A 22578-nucleotide genomic window follows, 5' to 3' on the forward strand; every position below is an offset into this window, starting at 1 on the left:
AAATTTGGAAGCGAAACCATAGAAATAATCAATAGCAGTCACAGGCTAGTAATAGTTCTCTGTTTGACACAGTCTTTTTACTTCGAAGTAGCCTACATCTGTATAAAAAAAATTTATATACATACTGTATATAAAAAATTTACGATGGTAGACAAACTTTTAAAGCAACGCTATAGAAATAATTACTGTCTCAATCTAATATTAGTTCCTTGTTTAACGCGGTCATGATACTTCAAAGTACGTGTACATGTACATATATCAAAAACGGTTTAACTTCACAATAGTAGATAGAACTTTGAAAGCAATGCCATAGAAATAACTAATAACTGGCTCAGGCTAATAGTAGTTCCTTGTTTAACATGGTCCTAATACTTCAAAGAACACACATATAAAAACCAGTTTGCAAGCTTTTGACTAAAGGTTACATTTAGCGAGCAAAGTGTTACACGTTGCATTAGGGTAAAATGCAGCGTGTTAAAGTTTTATTCTGTCAAAAAAATGGTTTAAACGCTAATACCGACTAATTCAGCAATGCAGAAGAAAAGATGAAGCCAGAAGATATTATGGAAGGGCTTGGACAACTACAAGATGTTCATTCAAAAGCAACAATCAGAACGCAGTTATCTAAACAAACGATAGAAATATTTTTGTTTTAAAAACGTTAATCTTTGTTTCTGCATGTAATATAGGTATGGTTGGTTTATGTCACTTGTTCATGAATATATATTTATATCATTTAATGTATGATTATCGTATAACTTATAAATATGCAGATTTATAGCATGTTATTTAATAAAATCCTTGTGGCTACCTTAACACGGCTTATAATGGATCGATGCTCATAACTCAACTTCTATTGGATGTAAAAAGCTAGTTTTGGCTGCAAACTGTAGCAAGCATATCAGTGAGTACATTGAGTTTTTATTCAAAAACTATAAAGGTTGATATAAAATAAAAAGACGTCTTTGAATTTAGAATGAAATAAAAGTTAAAAATGCCAACAAATTGCAAAGAAGGACACAGGCTATAATATTGTCGCGGGTCAATTGCAAGAAATAGATATCAACGGGTAGAGATATTTCTCGATTACAAACATGTTTCTCGATGCACATTTATCAGGAGATCTTTGAACAGTTGGCAGTAAGTTAGCAGACTGATTGCACTCAAAATATTTAATATCACTCTACCAAAATAAGAGAGCAAAATATAGGTGATGTTCGCTTCACCTGTAATAGGGCTAAATTTATCTTTAAAATTTTTATTCTGATGAGCCATTTGAAAAATACACTGCCAGCCTAGGTTTAAACGTCACCTACAATTGATCACTACTAATAAAAGAAATTTTGAAAAATAGAGCGCCATGGCGTTCAACTAGAGGTTTTACTGTATGTTAGAGTGTACAATTTGATTTAGCTTGTATGCTTTGGAAGTTGTCTACTCCCAAAAATACGAATGTCTGCTTGTGAAAATATGCATAATTTGTGATTTTATGATCTGCGATTTATTTTCATCAACAAAATTAGTTAAACAAAAGAAAAAAGATGAAAGAGTGATGAAGCCCATAATACGCATTAGCATAGCTAGTTGTGGCGTTGGGCTTGTCGTCATTGCGTAATCAACGGTAATTTTTATGGGTAATTAGGTTTCATTCACCTGTTAAAAGATGCAACCTAAGTTCTCTCTTGAAACTGGCCACCTTCTCTATGCTTTTAATAGTCTTAGGGAGTTAGTTCCAAAAAATGGCATGTTGGTAATCCACCCTGTGATGGCCTGAACGGGAAGAAGATTGTGGGAGATTTAGACAGGAATTTGATAATCGGGTTTGATATATTGTGCGAGGGATGTAGTTACAATGAAATTCTTGAAAGGCTAAAAGTATTATGAGGTATGAATATAGTGAACTGATAGGTATAATAGATAATGATTTGAAAAGAGGTTTGGTATGGGTGAAGCGATGTATTTTTGTGAATGGTCCTTATCATGCTCTTTTGAAGTGTTATTAAATTCGTAAGTTGGGTGGGCATAGTTCATAATTGAAGGCATAGTTCTCAATTATAGGTACATCAGTACAAAATATGGCATATAGATTTTTCACAATCTGTATATAAGTACATAATAATAGAAAAGCTTAACGTTGTTGGAGATCATTTTAACTTTTAGTCAGATATCTGGCAGCATGCATATATATTTTTAATACAAATTGCTACACAGCTTTCACGACAACAATCTATGAACATGTTTACATTGTCTAAGCAAATCGTGCATTTCAACTGCAATAAAGTTTTGTCAATTTCAATCTTGTTAGATCCTGGCAGTCAGATCACTTCAAATATCAAAAACAATCGCGAATGATAGTAAAATACTGATACTTTCTGACAGATTCAACTAAAGTTTGTGTAAGCTCATTTTTAGAAGAATAACAAAAGCATTAAACTGACTCTAGCAGTCTGTTGCTAATATTTAGTGTATATTGATGCTTCATAGATCAATAGGGCTAAAAGGTGGCTGTCATATATAGCACCTCTTTTATCTGTCAATAAATCACTCACAAGGTCACTTGTGGTTTCAGTCAACAAACTTTAATAGTCACTAAAATAGAACATATTTATATTACTTCCATAACATCTAAGTAATATTGTAGTAGAACAAAGTAGATGAAACTGTCAAATGATGATTGTGGTCTGAAACACTAATAGTCTTGTATCTAAACCTGATACTACAAACAAACACTAGTAAACAAACAAGTACTTACTGACCTGAACTAAATCTATAGCTGACCTATAGAATGAGCCCGTGAGAAACATTGTTAAATTTATTCAAAAAGTCTGAAAACTTATACTACTACAGGAAGGGCTATTAGCAGAACTATACAATAGGTTTAACATAGACAGAACAAGGTTTGACACAAACTGAGCAACGTATGTTAAATAATAGTATTATAGCTGGCATGCTAGAAGTAGAATAACGAATATGCAACACATTATAGAATATTTTTACCATTAATACAAATTCACTAATTTCTATATACAACGCGCGAAGATCTAGGTAATTAGTGGAATAAACAAAAATATACAACACATCACCTAATTCTACAGACTAACACTACAGTTGAAACAAGCAATATTTGAACAGAGAGGAAAATATAACAAATTATATTCATAAGGATGTTTATAAAAATATTTATGTAGTGTGGAAATAGGTACATCATAAATAGCTAATCCCTATGATGTGCGTGACTGCATAATATAGACTTCTCTATTATAAAATAGAGTACCTCGCAATTAGTCACATGTATGAAAATTCATTTAAATTTAATTAGTGGAGTGCATAAAACCTTTGTTACAATTTAAGTTTTTGTCAACATTATCTCTTCAAAGCGCCTGGATGAGAGAGTTGATAGCTGTGAGTGACAGAGTTGAGCAGCATGATAATGACTTCTTGGACTTGACTCTCTCCATGATGTCAATTAATAGCTAGGAGTCAAAAAATTGATTAAAGCTAAACATATGAAAGAATGAAGTCTGTATGTAGATTATAGATTACATCATGAATCTATATGTCTTCTTTTATCTTTTCTTGTCTCTCTCTCTCTCTCTTTCTGTCTCTCTTCTTTCGGTCTTTGTTTGTCTTTCATTGACTCTATCTGTCTCTTCATATATCTCTATCTCTTTCTATTTCTTGCCGTTTCTTACTGCTTTTCTCCATCTTTTCTCGACTCTTTCTTTTTTTAATCATTGGAATTTATTTGATATATTTGCAAATGTTGTTGCTAGAGAGAGTGCCATGTAAACACACGGTTTTTTTAATACTTCCAGTTTATTTGAACACACCTTATGAAAATTCACTTTCATACATACTGACAAAAGTTATGCAACGTTTCAATTGCTGGTCTATTTTATCACATCCAAAAGAATATACATCATTTGGTTCGGTAAAAACACAACATCAACTTTTTTTAATAGTACATTTCTGCCACATTGAACTTATAACAAATTAAATAAAACACAGGTAAAAGCTGAGTGTCAGGTGATCTGTTGCTGATCTTATGATCGGGGGAACCATAGACGGTTTCAGCTAGTAAGGCATGCAAAGATTGCTGACTCACTTCAGAACTTTCATTATATATCTGGACAGCAGATGACTGCTTTGAGATCTCAAGCAAATGTTTACAACGGATAAACGCTGAATAACACAACCCTTTTTTGACTTCAACCGCCAATTAAATGTATGCAGACATTTTTGAGCGCTGTTGAAATTGCTACACGTAGTTGAAGATATCAATAACCATATTAGTTAGTGATGTCATTGCTGAGTTCTTCACAAAGCAGCATACACTTCAATCTCATATAAGTTCATAACATTTGTAGTCATGAACTGAATCTGAACGAGCTGACCATTAATTGGTGACATGCATTTAATCGCAGTGTAATATTGCTCTAGGTGTCCATTATGGTCGCCACAGAAATTTGCTGCTTTGTCTGAGCTGTAGAATACAGCTACTGCATCATCAGCAACCGTAATAGTTGCATTAGCTGAACGCTTGTATGACCCAGTCAAACCTGAAATTAGATAAAAATGTGGCAGATTATGAAAACTGATTGTCAAAAACAGTTTGATAATTGAAATCCTTACAAAGTCAAAGCTGGTAATATTAGTACATTTTTTTTATAAAATTACCATGTTTACTGAAGCTTTGTTTTGGCAGAAATAACCCAAATTTCTTCTAATTTGTGGGTGCTTATTTACATTGTTACTAATGTTCAGCTTGTTTAACATTAATAGTAGGGCTGAGCACAGTATCATTTACCTTTTTGGCTCAACAGAATAAAATGTAAAGTGAACTCAGAAACCAGCAGTATAACTACAAACACAGTTGTAATGTTTATTACTCAGGATAACAAAGCACTGGCCTGCCGAGACTGTGCTTCAGTTTTATAAACAAATTAAAAATGAATTTACACAAAGTTTAAGTGTATTTAATCAGAAAGTATTATTATTTTTCTATCATTTGCAATTATTTTTTATGTTTGAACTAATCTGAGTGCTAGAATGTTTCAATTTTAAATTCTACGAAACTTGATCGCTGTTGAAACGAACAGAAGTAAAATACAGTATTACGTTAGTTACGCTTTGTTACACCAAAATGCACTAGTTGCGTGGCTGCCTGTCTCTTCCGTTACTGACATCGGCTATTGATTTGGCGTTGCAGTTTTACACGTCTCTATTCAGTCAGTCGTTTTGCCACGCTACAACTATAAGCGCTACAATTGCACTTTCGCTTGAATATGAGTGATTTGACCAAATTTTGACAATTTTGATCTTAAAACATCCTCCCAGTCAGATCACTTCAAACATAAAAGAAATTACAAATGATAGAAAAAACACTATATACATGTATATGTGTATAATTTTCTTCTTTAGTATTACTATAGTACTGTATTAATTTATAATATAGTAGAATGTAATAATATAGAATAGAGTAATATGTATAATATATTACGTTAACATTGCAGCTTTACACATCTCTATTCCGCCGATCTTTTTGCTGAAGTGCAGCTATAGACGTCATAAACACACTTTCGCTAGAATATAAACGTTTTAACCGCGATTAAGTTTGACAATTTGATTTTAAAACATCCTGACAGTCAGGTCATCTCAAACACCAAAATAATTGCAAATTATACAAAAAATATATATGCATATTTTTTATAGTCATTTGCATAGCAGCCGTAATCTCAGTGGCGGTTGTCGTTTGCTTTGAAAATTTTCTTTTTATCTCATTTTATTACAGTTGAAATATTGCGTTACATAATTATATTGTGTATGCAAATGTAGCTCAGTTTAACACTGTTTTTGCTAAAGATTTTCAACAAAAGGTGTTTGGTAAGAAAGCATCGTCGCTTTAAAAGCTCGTAGAAAATGTTTTCAAACCTTAACTTATGTGCAACCAACTAACCTTCATGCGATCTACCTTAAATACTAGTCATTTCTCAAAAGATTGCTATAATTTAAGCTACTACTACACACGACTAAATTGAGATAACTTCTCATATAACCAAATCATATAACCTCTAATTGAATGCCATTGCATTTTATTTTCCACCCTTCTTCTATGGTGGTGGTCAATTGGAGGCGGCATTCAATGAGAGGTAGGGGTTGTATTTTTCAATTGGCTTGTCAGAATTTTCGGAAGCCCTTTCTCTAGTGAAGCGAATGTCGCCTATGTTTTGCCCTCTTCTTCCGGCAGAGCGATATTAAACCTTTCGGGTGCAATAAATCTGCTAACATAACTACAACTCATCAAAGAAGATCTTTTAATAAACATGCATTGATAAACGAAAAATATCTCAACCAGTAAATATCTATTGCTTGCAATTAATCTGTGGTGATATTATAGCCTGTGTACTCCTTTGCAAATTGTTGGAGCTTTCAATTTTTATTTCATTCTATAAATGAAGACATAATTTTATTATGTATCTATATTTAACCATGTTGCATAAATGTGCATTGTGCTCATTGATATGTTTGACACAGTTTGCAGCCAGACCTGGCTTTTTATGTGTATCAGAAGATGAGTTATGAGTGTCGATCCATTGTAAGCCGTGTTAATATAACCGCAAAGATGCTATTAAATAATATGCTATAAATCTACAAATTTATAAGTTATATAATAATAATTGATCAAATTCTACCTATATATATTAATAAACAAGTGGCATAAATGAACCATACTTATGTTACATGCAGAAACATAACTTATTGTTTTTAAAACAAAAATATTTGCATCGTTTGCTCGGATAGCTGCGTTTTGATGGTTGCTTTCGTTAGAACAAACATCTCCTGGTTGTCCAATGCCTTCCACAATGTCTCCTGACCTTAACTTTTTTCTGCACTGCTAAACTTGTCGATATTAGCGTCCAAACAATTTTTGGCAGAGTAATACTTTTATTCGATGCATTCAGCACAAATGCGACGCATAAATGCGTTGCTCACAAATTGCGACCTTCACCCTAAAACTAGTCATTCATCTGTAAATTTTCCATTGTAAATTTTCTTGTATTGTATTGTATTGTATTCGTGTACATTCGTTGTATTGTGTACATTCCATTGTAAATTTGAACCGCTTTCTATAAACATCTACTTGTAAGTTTCAAGACTGCTTTAAACAATGAAATACTATTAGCCAGAGACAGTTGTTAATTATTTCTATGGTGTTGCTTTCAAAGTTTCATCAAAAAATAGTGAAAAGCTTTAGATTTTGACAAGAGAATTGATTGTTATTGATATAAATGATTCGTTATTAATACGATTTTGTGGACATTTTTACTGATCAATTGATTCTATGGTTTCATAATGATCAAAGATTATCAAAGTGGCAGTCAAATGGAAGTGGCGTTCCATCAGAGAGTGGCGCTATATTTTTCAGCCCTTCGCCCACAGTGGGCAATCAAATAGAGGTACAATTAGAGGTTTCCCGGTAAGTTACCCATTTAATTGGTAAAATAACCAGTCAAGTCTCTTCATTCAGATGGTGTAAAATTCAAATAGAAAATTCATATTACTTACATGTGGACATGTGTCTCAAAGAAGATGGTGTTAGAAAATTTCTGACACTTTAAAACCTTGACTTGCAGAAACAAAGTTAGAATTTCCCAATAAAAATTGTAAAGTATAACTGATTTAGCTAAAACCATTGTTTTATTACATACAATCCAAAGTTATGAATAACATTTATATGCATATAACAGTTAGTCATGAACGTAAAAATACCGAAACTCTAATTTTAAACTTTTCTTCATGAGTATCATCCTTCAAACCAAAACATAATAAATCTATATGCCAATATACCTCAAATAATATGTCATAAACATGTTTCAATTAATAAAAATTGTTCAATAACTCTGTTTGTGACTTTTCAGACTTCATAGGCAGCTCTAAGAATTAAAATGATCCTATCAAAGGTGAATGATTACTTTAGTCTGACAATGGCTGATTACCTAAAAGTGCATTTTAATTGAGCATAACGATTCAAATTGGTAAAATTGAAAGTTAATAAAATTTTTGAAACTTAAAAATTAGGTTTTAATTTGATTTATGCAGTCTTTCACTGTCTTATTATTTCTGAATCTGCATATTCACTTCAAGAGTTAAAAAGAATTGAACGCGTCAACGAAAATTAAGTCGCCAAGATGTTCTCTGGTTTTGGTAGACGTCGATATGAGTTTAGTATTTTGGTTATAACTATTGCTCGCAATATGATTGAAACATAATGGTAAGGTTTTCTGCTTGGCCAACAATTTTTCTACATGAAAAATTAAAAAAATTCTTTTATAATTTAGAAATAGCTGTACATGGAATGAGTTAACATGAATGGTTATTGCATCATCTATTGGTAGGAATAAATTGACTGTGTTATCAATAGTCAGCTTCTATTAGCTTATTCATAAGGAAGGACCGGCTGCAAGATCAACCAATGAAAGCTCATTAAATGCCAACACTAACCGGTATCAGGCGTTTACTATATTGGTTTAATTTGTTACAAGTTTAAATGATTGCAGAATTGCACTTCAGGAGGGCAATGCTACCATTCAACTTGTAATTGTGGCAGACTAATTTTGCTGTTGCAGTTATTGTTGCTGCGAGATTATGCTGAGGGTCAGCCTAAAATATTTGATCGTTAATCAAAGCTTGCAGAGTGTGAAGGAGTTGAGTTCACATTCTCACAATGTGAGATTTATGTCTAAAATAAGAGTCATACATTTTTATCTGGAAGTTAAGAAAAAATTCTATTCAAACCAATACATTTTTTCAAGTTTGAAATCACATTTTTATTAAATTTATAACCTGTAGAACTTTTTTACAAAATATTTTTTGGTTGAAACTTTAAGATACATACAGTTTTGAAAAAATAACGTAGCATACAAAATGCCAATGTGAGAAGACAAAGACAATGTGAGTTACTTTTAAGATTGCCTTCACCACTGGTGCTAAGATATCATAAAATATAATATTTGGCAGAGGTAACTAGTAAATGTATTATATTTTATTTTTATACATAACACAACAAATATATCAGCAAAAGAAGAAATCCAGTTGTAACTATATCAACAAATCCCACTTTGTCATTATGTTTGACTGTCTGTTAGTTTGTGTAGATGAAATGCATTTTGTATGTCTGTCTGTTAGTCTCAAAATGTCATGTTCACATTTTTTGGCCAATTTAATCCAAACTTCACACGCATGTGCTCCAAATCTTTCATCAAATCGACAAAGTATTTCGTTTCAAAACTTTGGTTTCTGCAAATGAGCCTCTTAAACCATCATTGGATTGAACCCACAAAATGGGCTTCTGAATGCATTAAGGACCATTAAGGACACATTCATTAAGCCCTCAATGAATGTGCCCTCAATGAATGTGCCCTCAATGAATGTGCCCTCAATGAATGTGCCCTCAATGAATGTGCCCTCAATGAATATGCCCTCAATGAATATGCCCTCAATGAATGTGCCCTCAATGAATGTGCCCTCAATGAATGTGCCCTCAATGAATGTGCCCTCAATGAATGTGCCCTCAATGAATGTGCCCTCAATGAATGTGCCCTCAATGAATATGCCCTCAATGAATATGCCCTCAATGAATGTGCCCTCAATGAATGTGCCCTCAATGAATGTGCCCTCAATGAATGTGCCCTCAATGAATGTGCCCTCAATGAATGTGCCCTCAATGAATGTGCCCTCAATGAATGTGCCCTCAATGAATGTGCCCTCAATGAATGTGCCCTCAATGAATGTGCCCTCAATGAATGTGCCCTCAATGAATGTGCCCTCAATGAATGTGCCCTCAATGAATGTGCCCTCAATGAATGTGCCCTCAATGAATGTGCCCTCAATGAATGTGCCCTCAATGAATGTGCCCTCAATGAATGTGCCCTCAATGAATGTGCCCTCAATGAATGTGCCCTCAATGAATGTGCCCTCAATGAATGTGCCCTCAATGAATGTGCCCTCAATGAATGTGCCCTCAATGAATGTGCCCTCAATGAATATGCCCTCAATGAATATGCCCTCAATGAATGTGCCCTCAATGAATGTGCCCTCAATGAATGTGCCCTCAATGAATGTGCCCTCAATGAATATGCCCTCAATGAATATGCCCTCAATGAATATGCCCTCAATGAATGTGCCCTCAATGAATGTGCCCTCAATGAATATGCCCTCAATGAATGTGCCCTCAATGAAAGTGCCCTCAATGAATGTGTTCATAGACTTTTCTCATGATAGCAGTCTAGCAATTTGCATTAAAGATTTACACACATGCTGCAGTCTTTTTTATTGAAAACAAAAGAAACTCTAGACATTTCCAGGTTTAATGCTAGTAATAAATAAACTTGACTTACTGTGATTGGTTTATTAGTGGCCAATCAACTTTAATCACTTGAAATGGAATTTCCAAAGTACCATTTCCGATCAGCTAAACAAATGGTGAGGACTTTCCAAGTAAAATAACTTAAAACAAACACTTTCATTTTTTAAAATCACTTACAAAATGTCATAGCTATGCACTTCAACGAATACAGAGTTTATGTTTTTTAGCAAATTATAGTTGCAGTCCCGTTAGATCCTGAGGCTGCTACAGTTTGACATATTTGTAGTACTGTTTGATGAGATATGAGTCCGGTTCGGGTTTATAAACATCAGATTCAATTAAACCTGAACATTATGCGATTTAATCTGCAATTGTACCTCTATTGAGAATGTCGACACCCCAAATGCAATGTTTTTCCATAAGATCTACTCTCCACCAGGGATTTGTTGCTGTTTTTGTATGAAGAAGTGAAGACGTTTCAGCATCTTCTGGTGGAAGGTATATTCCATCTACTCCTTTCTCAGCTCCCATGCTCGTGCTGTATCTACTAATCATGTCTGCTGGTTTTCCTGCAAAAATTATTTTTATCACACGAATCAATAAAGTTATGTTTACATAAAACTATGTTGTTAATCATTATTTGCGTGAGGTAGAAGAGAATCAACACATCTTAATAGACTACTACCCTACCCAGTTTATGATAGCAGACATTCTTACTAAACCTTTACCACCCTCTCGATATGATAATTATTAATGTTTGGTATAGCATAGATAGTCAGTATGTGAATAGGTTAGCTTAAGCTTTTAGATGTTGATGTACTCGTCGTTTTGTCCATAAAACTCTGCAGCTAAAGAGGTGTGTCGGAAATGTTCTGTGTAACTTATCGTAGCTTTGGTTTTCATGAAAGTTTGCTACTTTTGTATTTTTTTGTTTTTGTGCCCAGCATGCACTGTAGTTGTACTTTTGCTAAATAGTAGTAACGTAGTGATCGTTAAAAGTGAAAATAGCCTATAGGGCATTTCAGGACCCTACTCAGTTTATGATAGCAGACATTCTTACAAAACCTTTACCGCCCTCTCGATATGATAAACCTCACTTAATGTTTGGTATAGCATAGATGGTCAGTATGTCCATAGGCTAGCTTAAATATTTAGATGTTGATGTACTCTTAGTTTTGTTCATAAAACTCTGCAGCTAAAGGGGTGTGTTGGAAATGTTCTGTGTAACATATCATAGCTTTGGTTTTCATAGAAGTTCTCTAAACTTGTATGATTTTGTTTATCTACCCAGCATGCACTGTAGTTGTACCTTCCCTGAACAGTAGTAACGTAGTGATTGGTAAAAGTGAACATACTAATAATAATACTTAAACAAAATATCAATAACACCGTCTAACAATTATTTCCAAAATATCATTACTAACTGCTTTACAAATCTTCCACCTAATATCCGTTCTTTTAGCAGAGAAAGGTATTTTAAACACTATATGTCACACCATATATTCCATTTTAATGACTGTGGTTTTTTTGTTTGTTTTTATTTTATTATTGTCCTATGGCATAATTTTAAAAACAATTCTTATTCAAATTATAAAGCTATCATCAATGAAGTAATATATTTATATAAATATATGCGCAAGAAATCAGAAACATATAAGAAGAATGATTGGTGCAGGTAATAGTGTACCAGGCAGTGAAGTTCATTGTTGTTGATTTGAATCCTGTATGCTGCAATATGGTTTCCAATCTCCAATCGTGGTTTCGGATAGACGGACAAACAAACAGTGATGTTAATTATTACAAAAGGTAAAATAGTAAATTGAATGAAGATGTAGGGAGAGAGAAAGGGATAGAGAAGAGAGATAAAAAAACAGTAGAAAAAGGAAGGCTGTAAGAGAACAATCAATAAAAAATAGATAAGAAAGAAAAAAGAAAGCAAAAAGATCGAAGGAAAAGCTGGAGAGAAAAGAAAAGATATAGGAAGGGCAAATAAGAAAGAGAAAGAGATAAATAGATATAAACATAAGGAGAGAAATAAAGAGAGAAGTAGAGAAAAATAAAGAGGAGAAAGATAGAGACAGAGGATAGAAAGAGGAGTGCTAAATAGGAAAAGATAAATTGTACGTTTATATTATGGCTATGTTACAGATTATTTACCTCTAACCTTGATCAAGCATTTGACACATAAGCTACTAATTGTATAGAGTTATGTAGAAAGTTATGGAGTTATAAAGTTATGTATAGAAGTAAGTACATGTATATGGAGTTATACTCATGCTACTTAAAGCACATCAATTATATCAGTACTGTTTTAGCTTATTCAGGTTCTCCAATATCTTGGCTTTTAAATGAGCCATTGTTTGACATGGTGAGACAGACATTGGATGGTGTTTATAGGATTTCCCCAAAGCCCGACCACAGAAATATTCAATGGTATAGGCTCGGAAATTATGACGTCACAATTTTCATATTCGGTGTTGTATGCTCTTACCGCTTATTTATCAACTATGATAATGATGATAATGAGGCTAGTGGCAACAAAGGTAGGACAACTCCAGAGAACCAATGAAGATGACAAAGGAATCAGTGTCATTAGCTCTCCATGTACAGATTATTGCTATGATAAATAGCCCAGATTCTAAGCATCATACTATATTTTCCCGATGATATTATGCAATAGCTCTCTCTCTTTTTATTGTGATGTTGAGGGGCATGACTGAGGCTAATTAATTTCAAGCATTGCGTGATCTCCCGAAAGTGCAATTTACATATAGTCCTAGGGCCACGCCACTGCAGGTCACAATTTACATGTAATCAATTTGATTTCATTACCTTTATTAACAACAGTACATTTATTGAAGCATAATCATATTTAGAAAGCCTTTAGAGTCATATATATAAAACGATGAGATAATAATTACTATAAATGCTTAAAATAAACGAAAGGATGAAAAAAGCAAACTCTAACAATCACCCGAAATCTATTAACTAAGAACATGCGTTTGTATTGGTCAGGCGTTAGCACAATCCCCAGGCATTGTTGATTATCTAGAATCCTATTGCACTGATTGTCACAGAAAATCGCAGCCTCGATGGCAGCGAAAGGGATCGATGACATAAGGCTAAATGATAATTATGACATCACATTGTCGGAACCACAACCAAGTGTTTTTTTTATTGCAGGACATACTTTTGACACCCTGTTTTTCATAGTTCTATTATTCTTTGTGTGTTGAATATAGGCTCATTCGAAAGCCAAGACTCTGATGTACTGAAATATATAATAAAAGTACTGATATAATTGATGTGCTTTAAAAGGTTACTGGCTAGCATTTACATTCAATACACATACAATTATTGACTGCAATTTTGTTGAATCTACTTGCGCACCGTCTCTGTCACACACTTGAAGAAGTTGTATTAGCTAAAACTGTACTGCAGAGTTTAGACAGTCAAGTACTCAAGTTTATATAAGTGTTTATACACATGAATCTTAGGGAGATACTCTATTGAATAGTATATAAAACTATGTCATGTAATCACCCACACAGCTATCTATGTCACACATATTATCAGACTATAGATATTCTTGACTAAACTTTTTTATAAACAGCGTTTTGATATAACATGTTTTTTATTCTACCCATTGCCTATTTTTTCATGTTTTGTAAAAATAATTTGGTGATCAAAACAATTATCTATCATTTATAGAAATATTCTATAACAAATTGCATATTACTTATTCTAATTTTATCATGCCAGCTATAATATCATTTTTGACATACTTTGCTCAGCTTGTGTCAAACCTTGATGTTGATGAAAAAAAGTTAAAAACGAAAGTAAATACGATCGCTGTAGAAACCCCAACAACAAACTAAATTATTATGTTGGCATCGCATCGCAAGTTTACACAATAACACAAGTAACTTTCACAATGCATAGATATTCATAGACTTACCAGCATTATCAATGTTTACCTTGTTTTACTTAGATGAATGTTACTGGACTGACACAGACAAGTGGTTGTAGAAAATTGGTTTTAATCGCAATAAGGTGTGACATCAATATTAGCAGTGTTTGTTGCTGTTCAATATTGAGTTTATCACCTATTATTATTTAGGATTATTATCATTTTTTGAGCTATTTATCTGTGAGGACTCATACTGCCATTAAAATAATAACATAATTCTCTTGTTCTTTTACCAATCACTGGCTACGCTTGATTGTTAATTTTGTGCCAGTTGTTATCAGGGCCTGATACTTGACACATTCCTTTCATTATGTTAAACAGAGCTATATATTGCATAAAGTTGCCATAACTCGCAGTATCAGTTTTCAGACTATGTACAACTCAATATATATGTAGGTCATTTATAGATTTAGTCCAGATCACTGAATACTTGTTTGTTTACTAGTGTTTGTTTGTAGCATCAGGTTTAGATACAAGGCTACTAGTGTTTCAGACTATAATTATCATTTGACAGTTTCCTCTACTTTGTTTTGTTTAAATATTACTTTTATATTATGCAAGTGATATAAAGATACTCTATTGTATGGATTCAATTAAAGCTTGTGGACTGATACCACAAACGACCATTGTGAGAGATTTATTGACAGATGAGAGAAGCATTAGATATGGCTGCCATCTTTTAGCCCTATTGATCTTTAAGGCATCAATATACAGTATAGTGGCAGACAGCTATAGTTGGTTTAGTGCTTGATGGCTATTTCTCTGGCCCTATGAGCTGAAACTACATACGTGCTTTTGGTAACATATTGTATATCATTGGTTCTGTATCACTCAGCTGAAACTAAAAAGTGTTGTTAAACAACTAATTACCGTTGAAAATTACTTTTTTGTTGTAGTTACTACATGATTTCTAGCAGTCTAGGTTAAAGCGGAGAATTTATGTCAGCAGACAACTTTTCACTGTATTCTATACAATTGTCAGTACTGAGTTCTATCTGCTGTCATTGTTGAAGTGATCAACGCAATAGAAGTTTGCCCTCTCAGCTTTAATTGTTACAGTAGCCTGTGCAGTTGCTTTTCTAAATGAGAATAAGAGGAGACAATCTAATGAGCCCAACAAAACTATCAAAATGTTTGCATATGCATCTATGATTACAAAACGAGCTTACTATATATAACTTCAATAGTTTTACTATATTGATGTAGTTCATGCCAAAATCAGTAGGCAGTTCTAGCAACATGCCTTTACAAGTGTCTGTATAATAGCTTACAGGTAAGATATCATTAGAACTGCATAAATATGTTCATTAGCTTTTAGTCAACTTTTTCTGAATACATCTGTACCAGTTTTGCCTTCCTATGTACATGTATGTAGGCTCTTTTTACAAAACATTGCTTTACTGATGAACTAGTCAATGAAGTTCAACCCATCACATGGTCAGGTAGAAAATTCTTACCGCTATTGACAATGATCTCTTACATTACACGTAAAAATACTACTGCAATCTGCTCATGTGCCAGTATTAAAGAGTATTTTCCACTTTTGGTATCGTTCATCCAAAAATAACAAAACAATCAAGTTCAGAGAAAGTTTGCAAGCCGGTATTAATCTTTTCCATAATCAGCAGCGTTTATTATGCAAAAGATTGGTGTAAGCAACAGCGTTGATTACACCAAGGAACAATGTGCTGAACGATTTTGTCGTGCCTTTTGGAGTTTTTTGCTCTTACTTGTACTTTATATAAAACTGCTAAAGGCTTTACTCTCTTGAATCTCATGTATTTTTGTCCTATGTATGTAATAGAAAGACAAATATGGCAGATGAAACTGATCTAAGAAAAGAGAACTTTGTATGTTATTTAAACAATCCCATGCTCTCACCTCTTGCTACACTTGTGTTAAAATAAATTACATATGCTTCAGTTGAGTTGATGCCCGCTGCTTCTGCCAGAAACCCTGTCTCTGATATGCTGATAAACTGACAATCAAAGGACTTCTCATGAACAAAACCCTGGCAAGATGCAGCTTGGCATTCAGTAGTGCATTCAGTTGGTGATCGTTCAATGGTTTGTTTTTTTTTTCATTGGTGTGTTGTTCAAGATGGCTGTCTTTTGGTATTTTACTGCACATGTTGAACTGATTAAGGTGATGCAGCAACCCATGAACACTAAACACACTGCAATGTATGTTGTAATGTGATATACTATTATATAATACTGCAATACAATATCATGAAAGATAATGTTCTCTAATAAAACATATGACATATTATAAAGTCTTATCATAATACAATACAATAATATACCGCAGTGCAACATAATATAGTAGAATATAATATAATGAAACATAATATAACCCAATTGAACATAATTCAATCTTTACTATAGTAAGATCAACCGTTTCTCATCTGTCTTTCTGAAGCCACGTTTAAAGCGTTGGGATAAGATTTGCTGCACAAGAACTGAACTTGGGTATTTTAGTTTGGCAGATAAACGCGTTACCAACAGCACCCATGGACCACCTTGCAGCATTTTGGAATAATGAGACAGATTTTGATTCCACGTGATGATCTCTCACAGCGCAAGGATAGACTAGCATACTAGTTTAATATAAAACAATATGTTGAAATATAATTTACTATTATGTAATAACATACAATTTCTTTACAATATAATAAAATATGTTATAACATAAAATCCAAAGTTGAAAACTGTAAGTTAAAAATATTGATATCACCTTGAAGAACGGCTGTTGTAGTTTGAAGCAGCCTTTCCTATGTATAAATTTAAAGTGATATAGTAATTAAAATAGTCAGTCTCTACACTTGTTCAACTGATTCAACTCGGCTGCATTCTCTGACTGATTGAATAGAAAGCAATTATTCCTACACTGAGGGTTGTTTGTGTTGTTAAGATTTTATTGATGAATTGCTTTCAAAAGGACATACAGTCATACCTCGGCACACGAGCTCAATGGGGTTTGGGGCTGAGCTCGTATGGCAAAGCACTTGTATCTCAAAGCAAGATTCCATATGTTGTATAATCGAGTTGGTGGGCTGCGGGCTACACTAATACCCGAGGTCATAGTAGTTACAGGTAGTTACGAGAGGTTACGGGAAGGTACGAGAGGTTACGGGAAGGTACGAAAAGTCAGGGTTAGGATAAAGGCGTCGGGAGATTGAGAGAGCTTTCTTCTTTGCTTCAACCACATGTGAGTACGCACGTTTATATAACATGGCGCAGTTGACGAAGCTCTGATTTTTTTTCTGTTTTTGTTATTATTAGCGATAATTTTTCTGGTTGCGGGGTAAGTTTAAACGGTTGAATAGACCCTTTCACGGGCGTGCAGGTGAGGTAACGTGAGGTAGGGTAGTGTTGTGAGGTGTTGTAGCGGTAAAGTAGCGATGTTGGTGAGGTGTAATTATTTACTACATATTCGGAGGTGGGAGTTACACTAATTTTACACGAGAGGGGTAGAGTGAATTTGTGGCGAGGGAGATATATTGTGTCTGGTAGAGATGGAGAGTGGGTTTCCGAAACTGGTGTTTGGAGAGCACGGTGATGGGTCGTGGGAGAGATTCATAGAGGAGATGAATTTATGCATTGAGAGTGCAGTTGAGAGAAGAGGTTATGAAGGTGAAGGTGGCGATAGACGCCCTATTATGAGAGGTAGAGGTAGGTTAGTGCCACTATTGAGAGCTATTGGGCACAGTGGTAGAGAGGTATTGAGGAGTGCAGGGTTTGACGTAGATGGCGTAAATTCTACTTATGAAGGGGCAGTGGAGGTTTTACAGGATTATTATGGTAGACAAGAGAGTATGTTCGTAAAGGGGCATAAGTTCCTTACGGCTAGGCAGACACTTGGGGAAAGTGATAGAGAGTTTTTACAACGGGTAGAGAGTTTGAGCAGATATGCAGAGGTGACTAACGATAATGATAGGGTAAGGTTTGCCCTGATTGTGGCGGTTAACGGGTTGAGAGATAGAGAAGTAAGCAGAGAGTTAATGAAGAATGCCAATCTTACTTGGGCGTTATTGCAGGAGGCATTGAGGGCTCGTGAAATGGCCAACAGCTCTGATAGATTTTTGAGAAATGAGGGTAGAAGTACCGAGTTAAAGAGTGAGGTTAAGAGAGAGGTAGCAAAGGTATCAGAGTTTGATAGTCGAGTGCAGTACAGGAGTAATGATAGAGATAGAAGTTATGATTCAGCAGGTAGATCTTCCCCTAGGGGTAGCCCTAGGAGTAGTAGAGATGATTATGGTAGTGAAGAGCAAGATACTAGTAGATATGGGACAAGAGGCCGGGAGTATAACAAGGACAGTGACAGTAGAAAGTATAGAGATAATAGCAGGGAGAGGCATGTCTCTAGATATAGAGCAGGCAGTAGAGAAGGCAGTGAAGGTAGAGTATGCTACAATTGCAAACGTAGTGGGCATGAGATGAGGAGTTGTCCCTCCATTAAATGTTTTTGTTGTGGACAGCGAGGACATGTATCCCGTTATTGTAGGGATAGGAGAGAAGTAGGTTATGACGGGCGAGGTAGTAGTACGAGGTCAGGAGGAAGTCGAAATAATAGCTACGAGCGGTATGGTAGCAGGGACAGTAGTGGGGAGAGGTACAGGGACAACAGTATGGATAGGTTTGAGGGGAAGAAGTATAAGGAGAGGTACCAAGATAGTAGTAAGAGCAGAAGTGTTAGGTTCTCTGGTTCTAGGGATAAGTATGAGGATGACAGTTGACTAGAAAGGAGAATTGTACAGGTTTTGAAGGTCAATGGGAAGAACGTTAAATTTACGTTTGATGCTGGGGCAGAGGTGTCGACTGTAACCGAGGGGACGGCCAAAAGGCTGAACCTACGGCTAGAGGAGCCATCTACTGTTTTGGCGGGAATAGATGGTCGTAAGCTAAGAGTAGTCGGTAAAGCAGGTGTTCAGTTGGAAAGTAAATATAGATTTATGGAGACAGAGGTATACGTGGTGAAAGGATTGAGAACAAACTTCTTGGGCATAACTGAGTTAAGGCAGCTTAAATTATTTGCTGTTGTAAACGCGGTATGCGAAAGTAAGTTTGAGGCTGTTAAGAAGTGTAGAAGTATTAAGCCAGTTAAGCCGTTTTCGTCAAGAACCATTATTGCTGGGTCTAGTTATGTTTCAGATGATGTCGAGTTGCAAAACCTGACAAATAAGTCTGACAGAGAGAGCGAAGTTAAGAGAGGTCACACAGGTCAAGATTGGTGGACTTGCAAAACCAAGGAAGTGAAGAGTAGCGAATACGTGGAAATTGGTAGCCAACAGGGGACAGCCCAAGGCACCAGAGATGTGCAAGTGTCTATGGGGTGTGATAGAGAACAGAGTCACGATGAGGTAAGGGAAGGTGCTGAGAAAGTAGCTAAACCAGTGTCTGTAATGGAAAAGGTTTGCTCTTTTTTAGCCGAGATATCCAGCAATGGAATGTTAGACAGAGAAGGTCATGAGAAAAAGGTAGCAGAGATTGAAAGAGAGGAAAGGGAGGTGCGGAGGAAGTCGAAAGAGAAATTAGCTAAGCTGAAAGCCAAACGGGAGGCAGCAGTCATGGAGTTGGAAAATGTCAAGGCATTCAGGGTAGTGGTGCAGGAGTTAGCCGAGGTTCAGAGGAGAATTGCTAGTAGCAGACCTGCACTGGTTGCAGGTGAGGTCGAGCTAGATAGGTCTGGGCCTATGCCAACTCCCAGCTCTGTGGTGCCATCCCCTGTGCAGCCGGTTACGGCCCAGGTGGAGACCTCCCACAGGAAGCCTGTTGAGCCTGCCTCTTACTGGGGAGAGCGAGGTAAAGACGGAAGAGACGGAGATGAGGTTGAGGAGTCATTACTGACCCAACCAAAAGACTCCGGGCTTGTCAGGGTTGGTGGAAGTAGTGTTGGAGATGTTGGTGGAAGGAGTGTTGGTAGTGACAGTGATCACGGTAAAAGTATTGGTAGCGGCGGAGGTCAGAGTGATGGAAAAGCCAGTGCAGACTGGCAATGGAGCTGGCAGTAGCGAGAAGAGTACACTGATTTATACAACAGTGAGAGTGGAGTATCAGGAGAGTGAGGAGAGCAGTGCGGCCGAGTACGACGGCAGCCCCGGGTTGCTCGAGAGCGATGGTACACAGGATGTGTTGATGGACGAAGACCTGGGTTAAAGCGTAAGGTAAACTTCACCAGCAAGGTGAGTCGGTGAATGAGTTCCAATGTATTTCTGGAAGGTTAGTGGCCCATACAAAAAAGAAAAAGAAAAAGGGCATGTTGTATAATCGAGTTGGTGGGCCGCGGGCTACACTAATGCTCGAGGTCATGGTAGTTACAGGTAGTTACGAGAGGTTACGGGAAGGTACGAGAGGTTACGGGAAGGTACGAGAAGTCAGGGTTAGGATAAAGGCGTCGGGAGATTGAGAGAGCTTTCTTCTTTGCTTCAACCACATGTGAGTACGCACGTTTATATAACACCATATGGAAGATAACTAAATACAACTTAATCCGTTCTCAAACAATGAAAAAATTAACTAAAAACATGATTTAATGATGGAAAACATGCTTTAAATCATTGTTAATTATTGCTTACGCTCACAAAGCAAAATAATTACTTATTTAGTGTTTATGATCTGCAATAAAATATAACATTATCAAGTACAGAAGTTTTTTGAGTTTAGGGAGTATTTTATTGTATATGTAGTTTTTACTTTCAAAATAGGCGTAGCTAGCGTAGCTAGCATAGCTAGCATAGCTTATAGTAGCTAACAGCGGTAGGAAAGACTTGACAGCAATGCACTCGGTACACTAGACTTGTATGACACTCCCTAACATAACACAAGCTTTAAATTCACCATAAATGAATTTATCTTACTAAGCACACGATTAAAGCCAAGTTTTAATCTTTAACTAAACTTAACTTTACTTTTGTCATTGTCTTAAATGTTTATCTTCTGCTTCCGGTTTGGCGCTCTTTGCCTTGCATTTACTATAACTTTTAGCCAACTTAATTTAAAATTTTTTAAACTGGATTCGACGAGGAAGACTGAGCGATGCTGTTCTCAAAGGCGGTCTCTCGCATACTTGGCAATTTAGTGGCCATTGATAACTGACTCGTGTGTCAAAAGGTTTTTTGTATATCAAAGCATAAACTTGCTCCAAATGTTGCTTGTATCTCGATTTTCTCCTATGTCAAAGTATGATTGTACAAAAACATTCAACAGTTGCTTGATTATTATCATAAACTGTGAAGTATTGTGACTGCATATAGTTTGTGCGGATGTGTTTGTCTTCCATAATCAAACATCACTTTCAGCAATAGTTTAATTCGCATAAGTTCAGCAGCTGAAAAAGTTCAAAAAATTGAAATTTAGTAGCAATTAGCAAATCATAGCAATTAAGAAAATGGAACAAGTTGGCTATTTATATATCTGGCAAAATTTGCAAGTTGGTATAGCTGGTACACTTTGAAAATCGTCTAGTCCTGAAAATATGCACAAATGAAGGCATAATTCTCAATTGTAGGTACATCAGTACAACAATTTGACATGTTGATTGTTTACAATCTGTATATAAGTACATAATAGCAGAAAGCCTCGCTTTACTAAGGATTATTTTAACTTTTAGTCAGATATCTTGCAGCACTCATGTAGATTTTTAATACAAATTGCTACGCCACTTTTACAAACACAATCCGTGAACATGTTCCTTGTATTTAAACTTGTAGAGCGTTTTAACCGTGATAAAAATTTATCAATTTTAATCATGTAACATCCTGGCCATTCAGATCACCTAAAATACCAAAAACTACAGCAAAAGATAATAAATCACTTTCCGACAGATCCAACTAATATTTTGTGTAAGTTCATCTTGAAGAATATAAAAAAACACAAAGCACTAAAACTGACTATAGCAGACTATAGCGGTCTATAGCGGACTATAGCGGACTATAGCGGACTATAGCGGACTATAGCGGACTATAGCGGACTATAGCGGACTATAGCGGACTATAGCGGACTATAGCGGACTATAGCGGACTATAGCGGACTATAGCGGACTATAGCGGACTATAGCGGACTATAGCGGACTATAGCGGACTATAGCGGACTATAGCGGACTATAGCGAACTGTAGCGAACTGTAGCGGACTGTAGCGGACTGTAGCGGACTGTAGCGGACTATAGCGGACTATAGCGGACTATAGCGGACTATAGCGGACTATAGCGGACTATAGCGGACTATAGCGGTCTATAGCGGAC

The 22578-nt window shown here is 35.6% G+C and overlaps 2 protein-coding genes across 2 annotated transcripts; both read left to right on the top strand.

Moving 5' to 3' along the window:
* The first annotated feature begins 224 nt into the window (after nucleotides 1-224).
* Nucleotides 225-10278, top strand: LOC137402587 (sperm acrosomal protein FSA-ACR.1-like). Its single transcript, XM_068089090.1, has 2 exons — nucleotides 225-237; nucleotides 9389-10278. The coding sequence occupies exons 1-2, from the start codon at nucleotides 225-227 to the stop codon at nucleotides 10276-10278; spliced, it is 903 nt and encodes a 300-aa protein (XP_067945191.1).
* A 7575-nt stretch (nucleotides 10279-17853) lies between these two features.
* On the top strand, nucleotides 17854-19074 carry LOC137402588 (uncharacterized). The gene is made up of 2 exons (XM_068089092.1): nucleotides 17854-18014; nucleotides 18843-19074. Exons 1-2 carry the CDS (start codon nucleotides 17854-17856, stop codon nucleotides 19072-19074), a joined length of 393 nt encoding a protein of 130 aa, XP_067945193.1.
* The last annotated feature ends 3504 nt before the right edge of the window (nucleotides 19075-22578 follow it).

This window comes from Watersipora subatra, chromosome 8, assembly GCF_963576615.1.
Source record: "Watersipora subatra chromosome 8, tzWatSuba1.1, whole genome shotgun sequence".
Lineage (NCBI taxonomy): Eukaryota > Metazoa > Bryozoa > Gymnolaemata > Cheilostomatida > Watersiporidae > Watersipora > Watersipora subatra.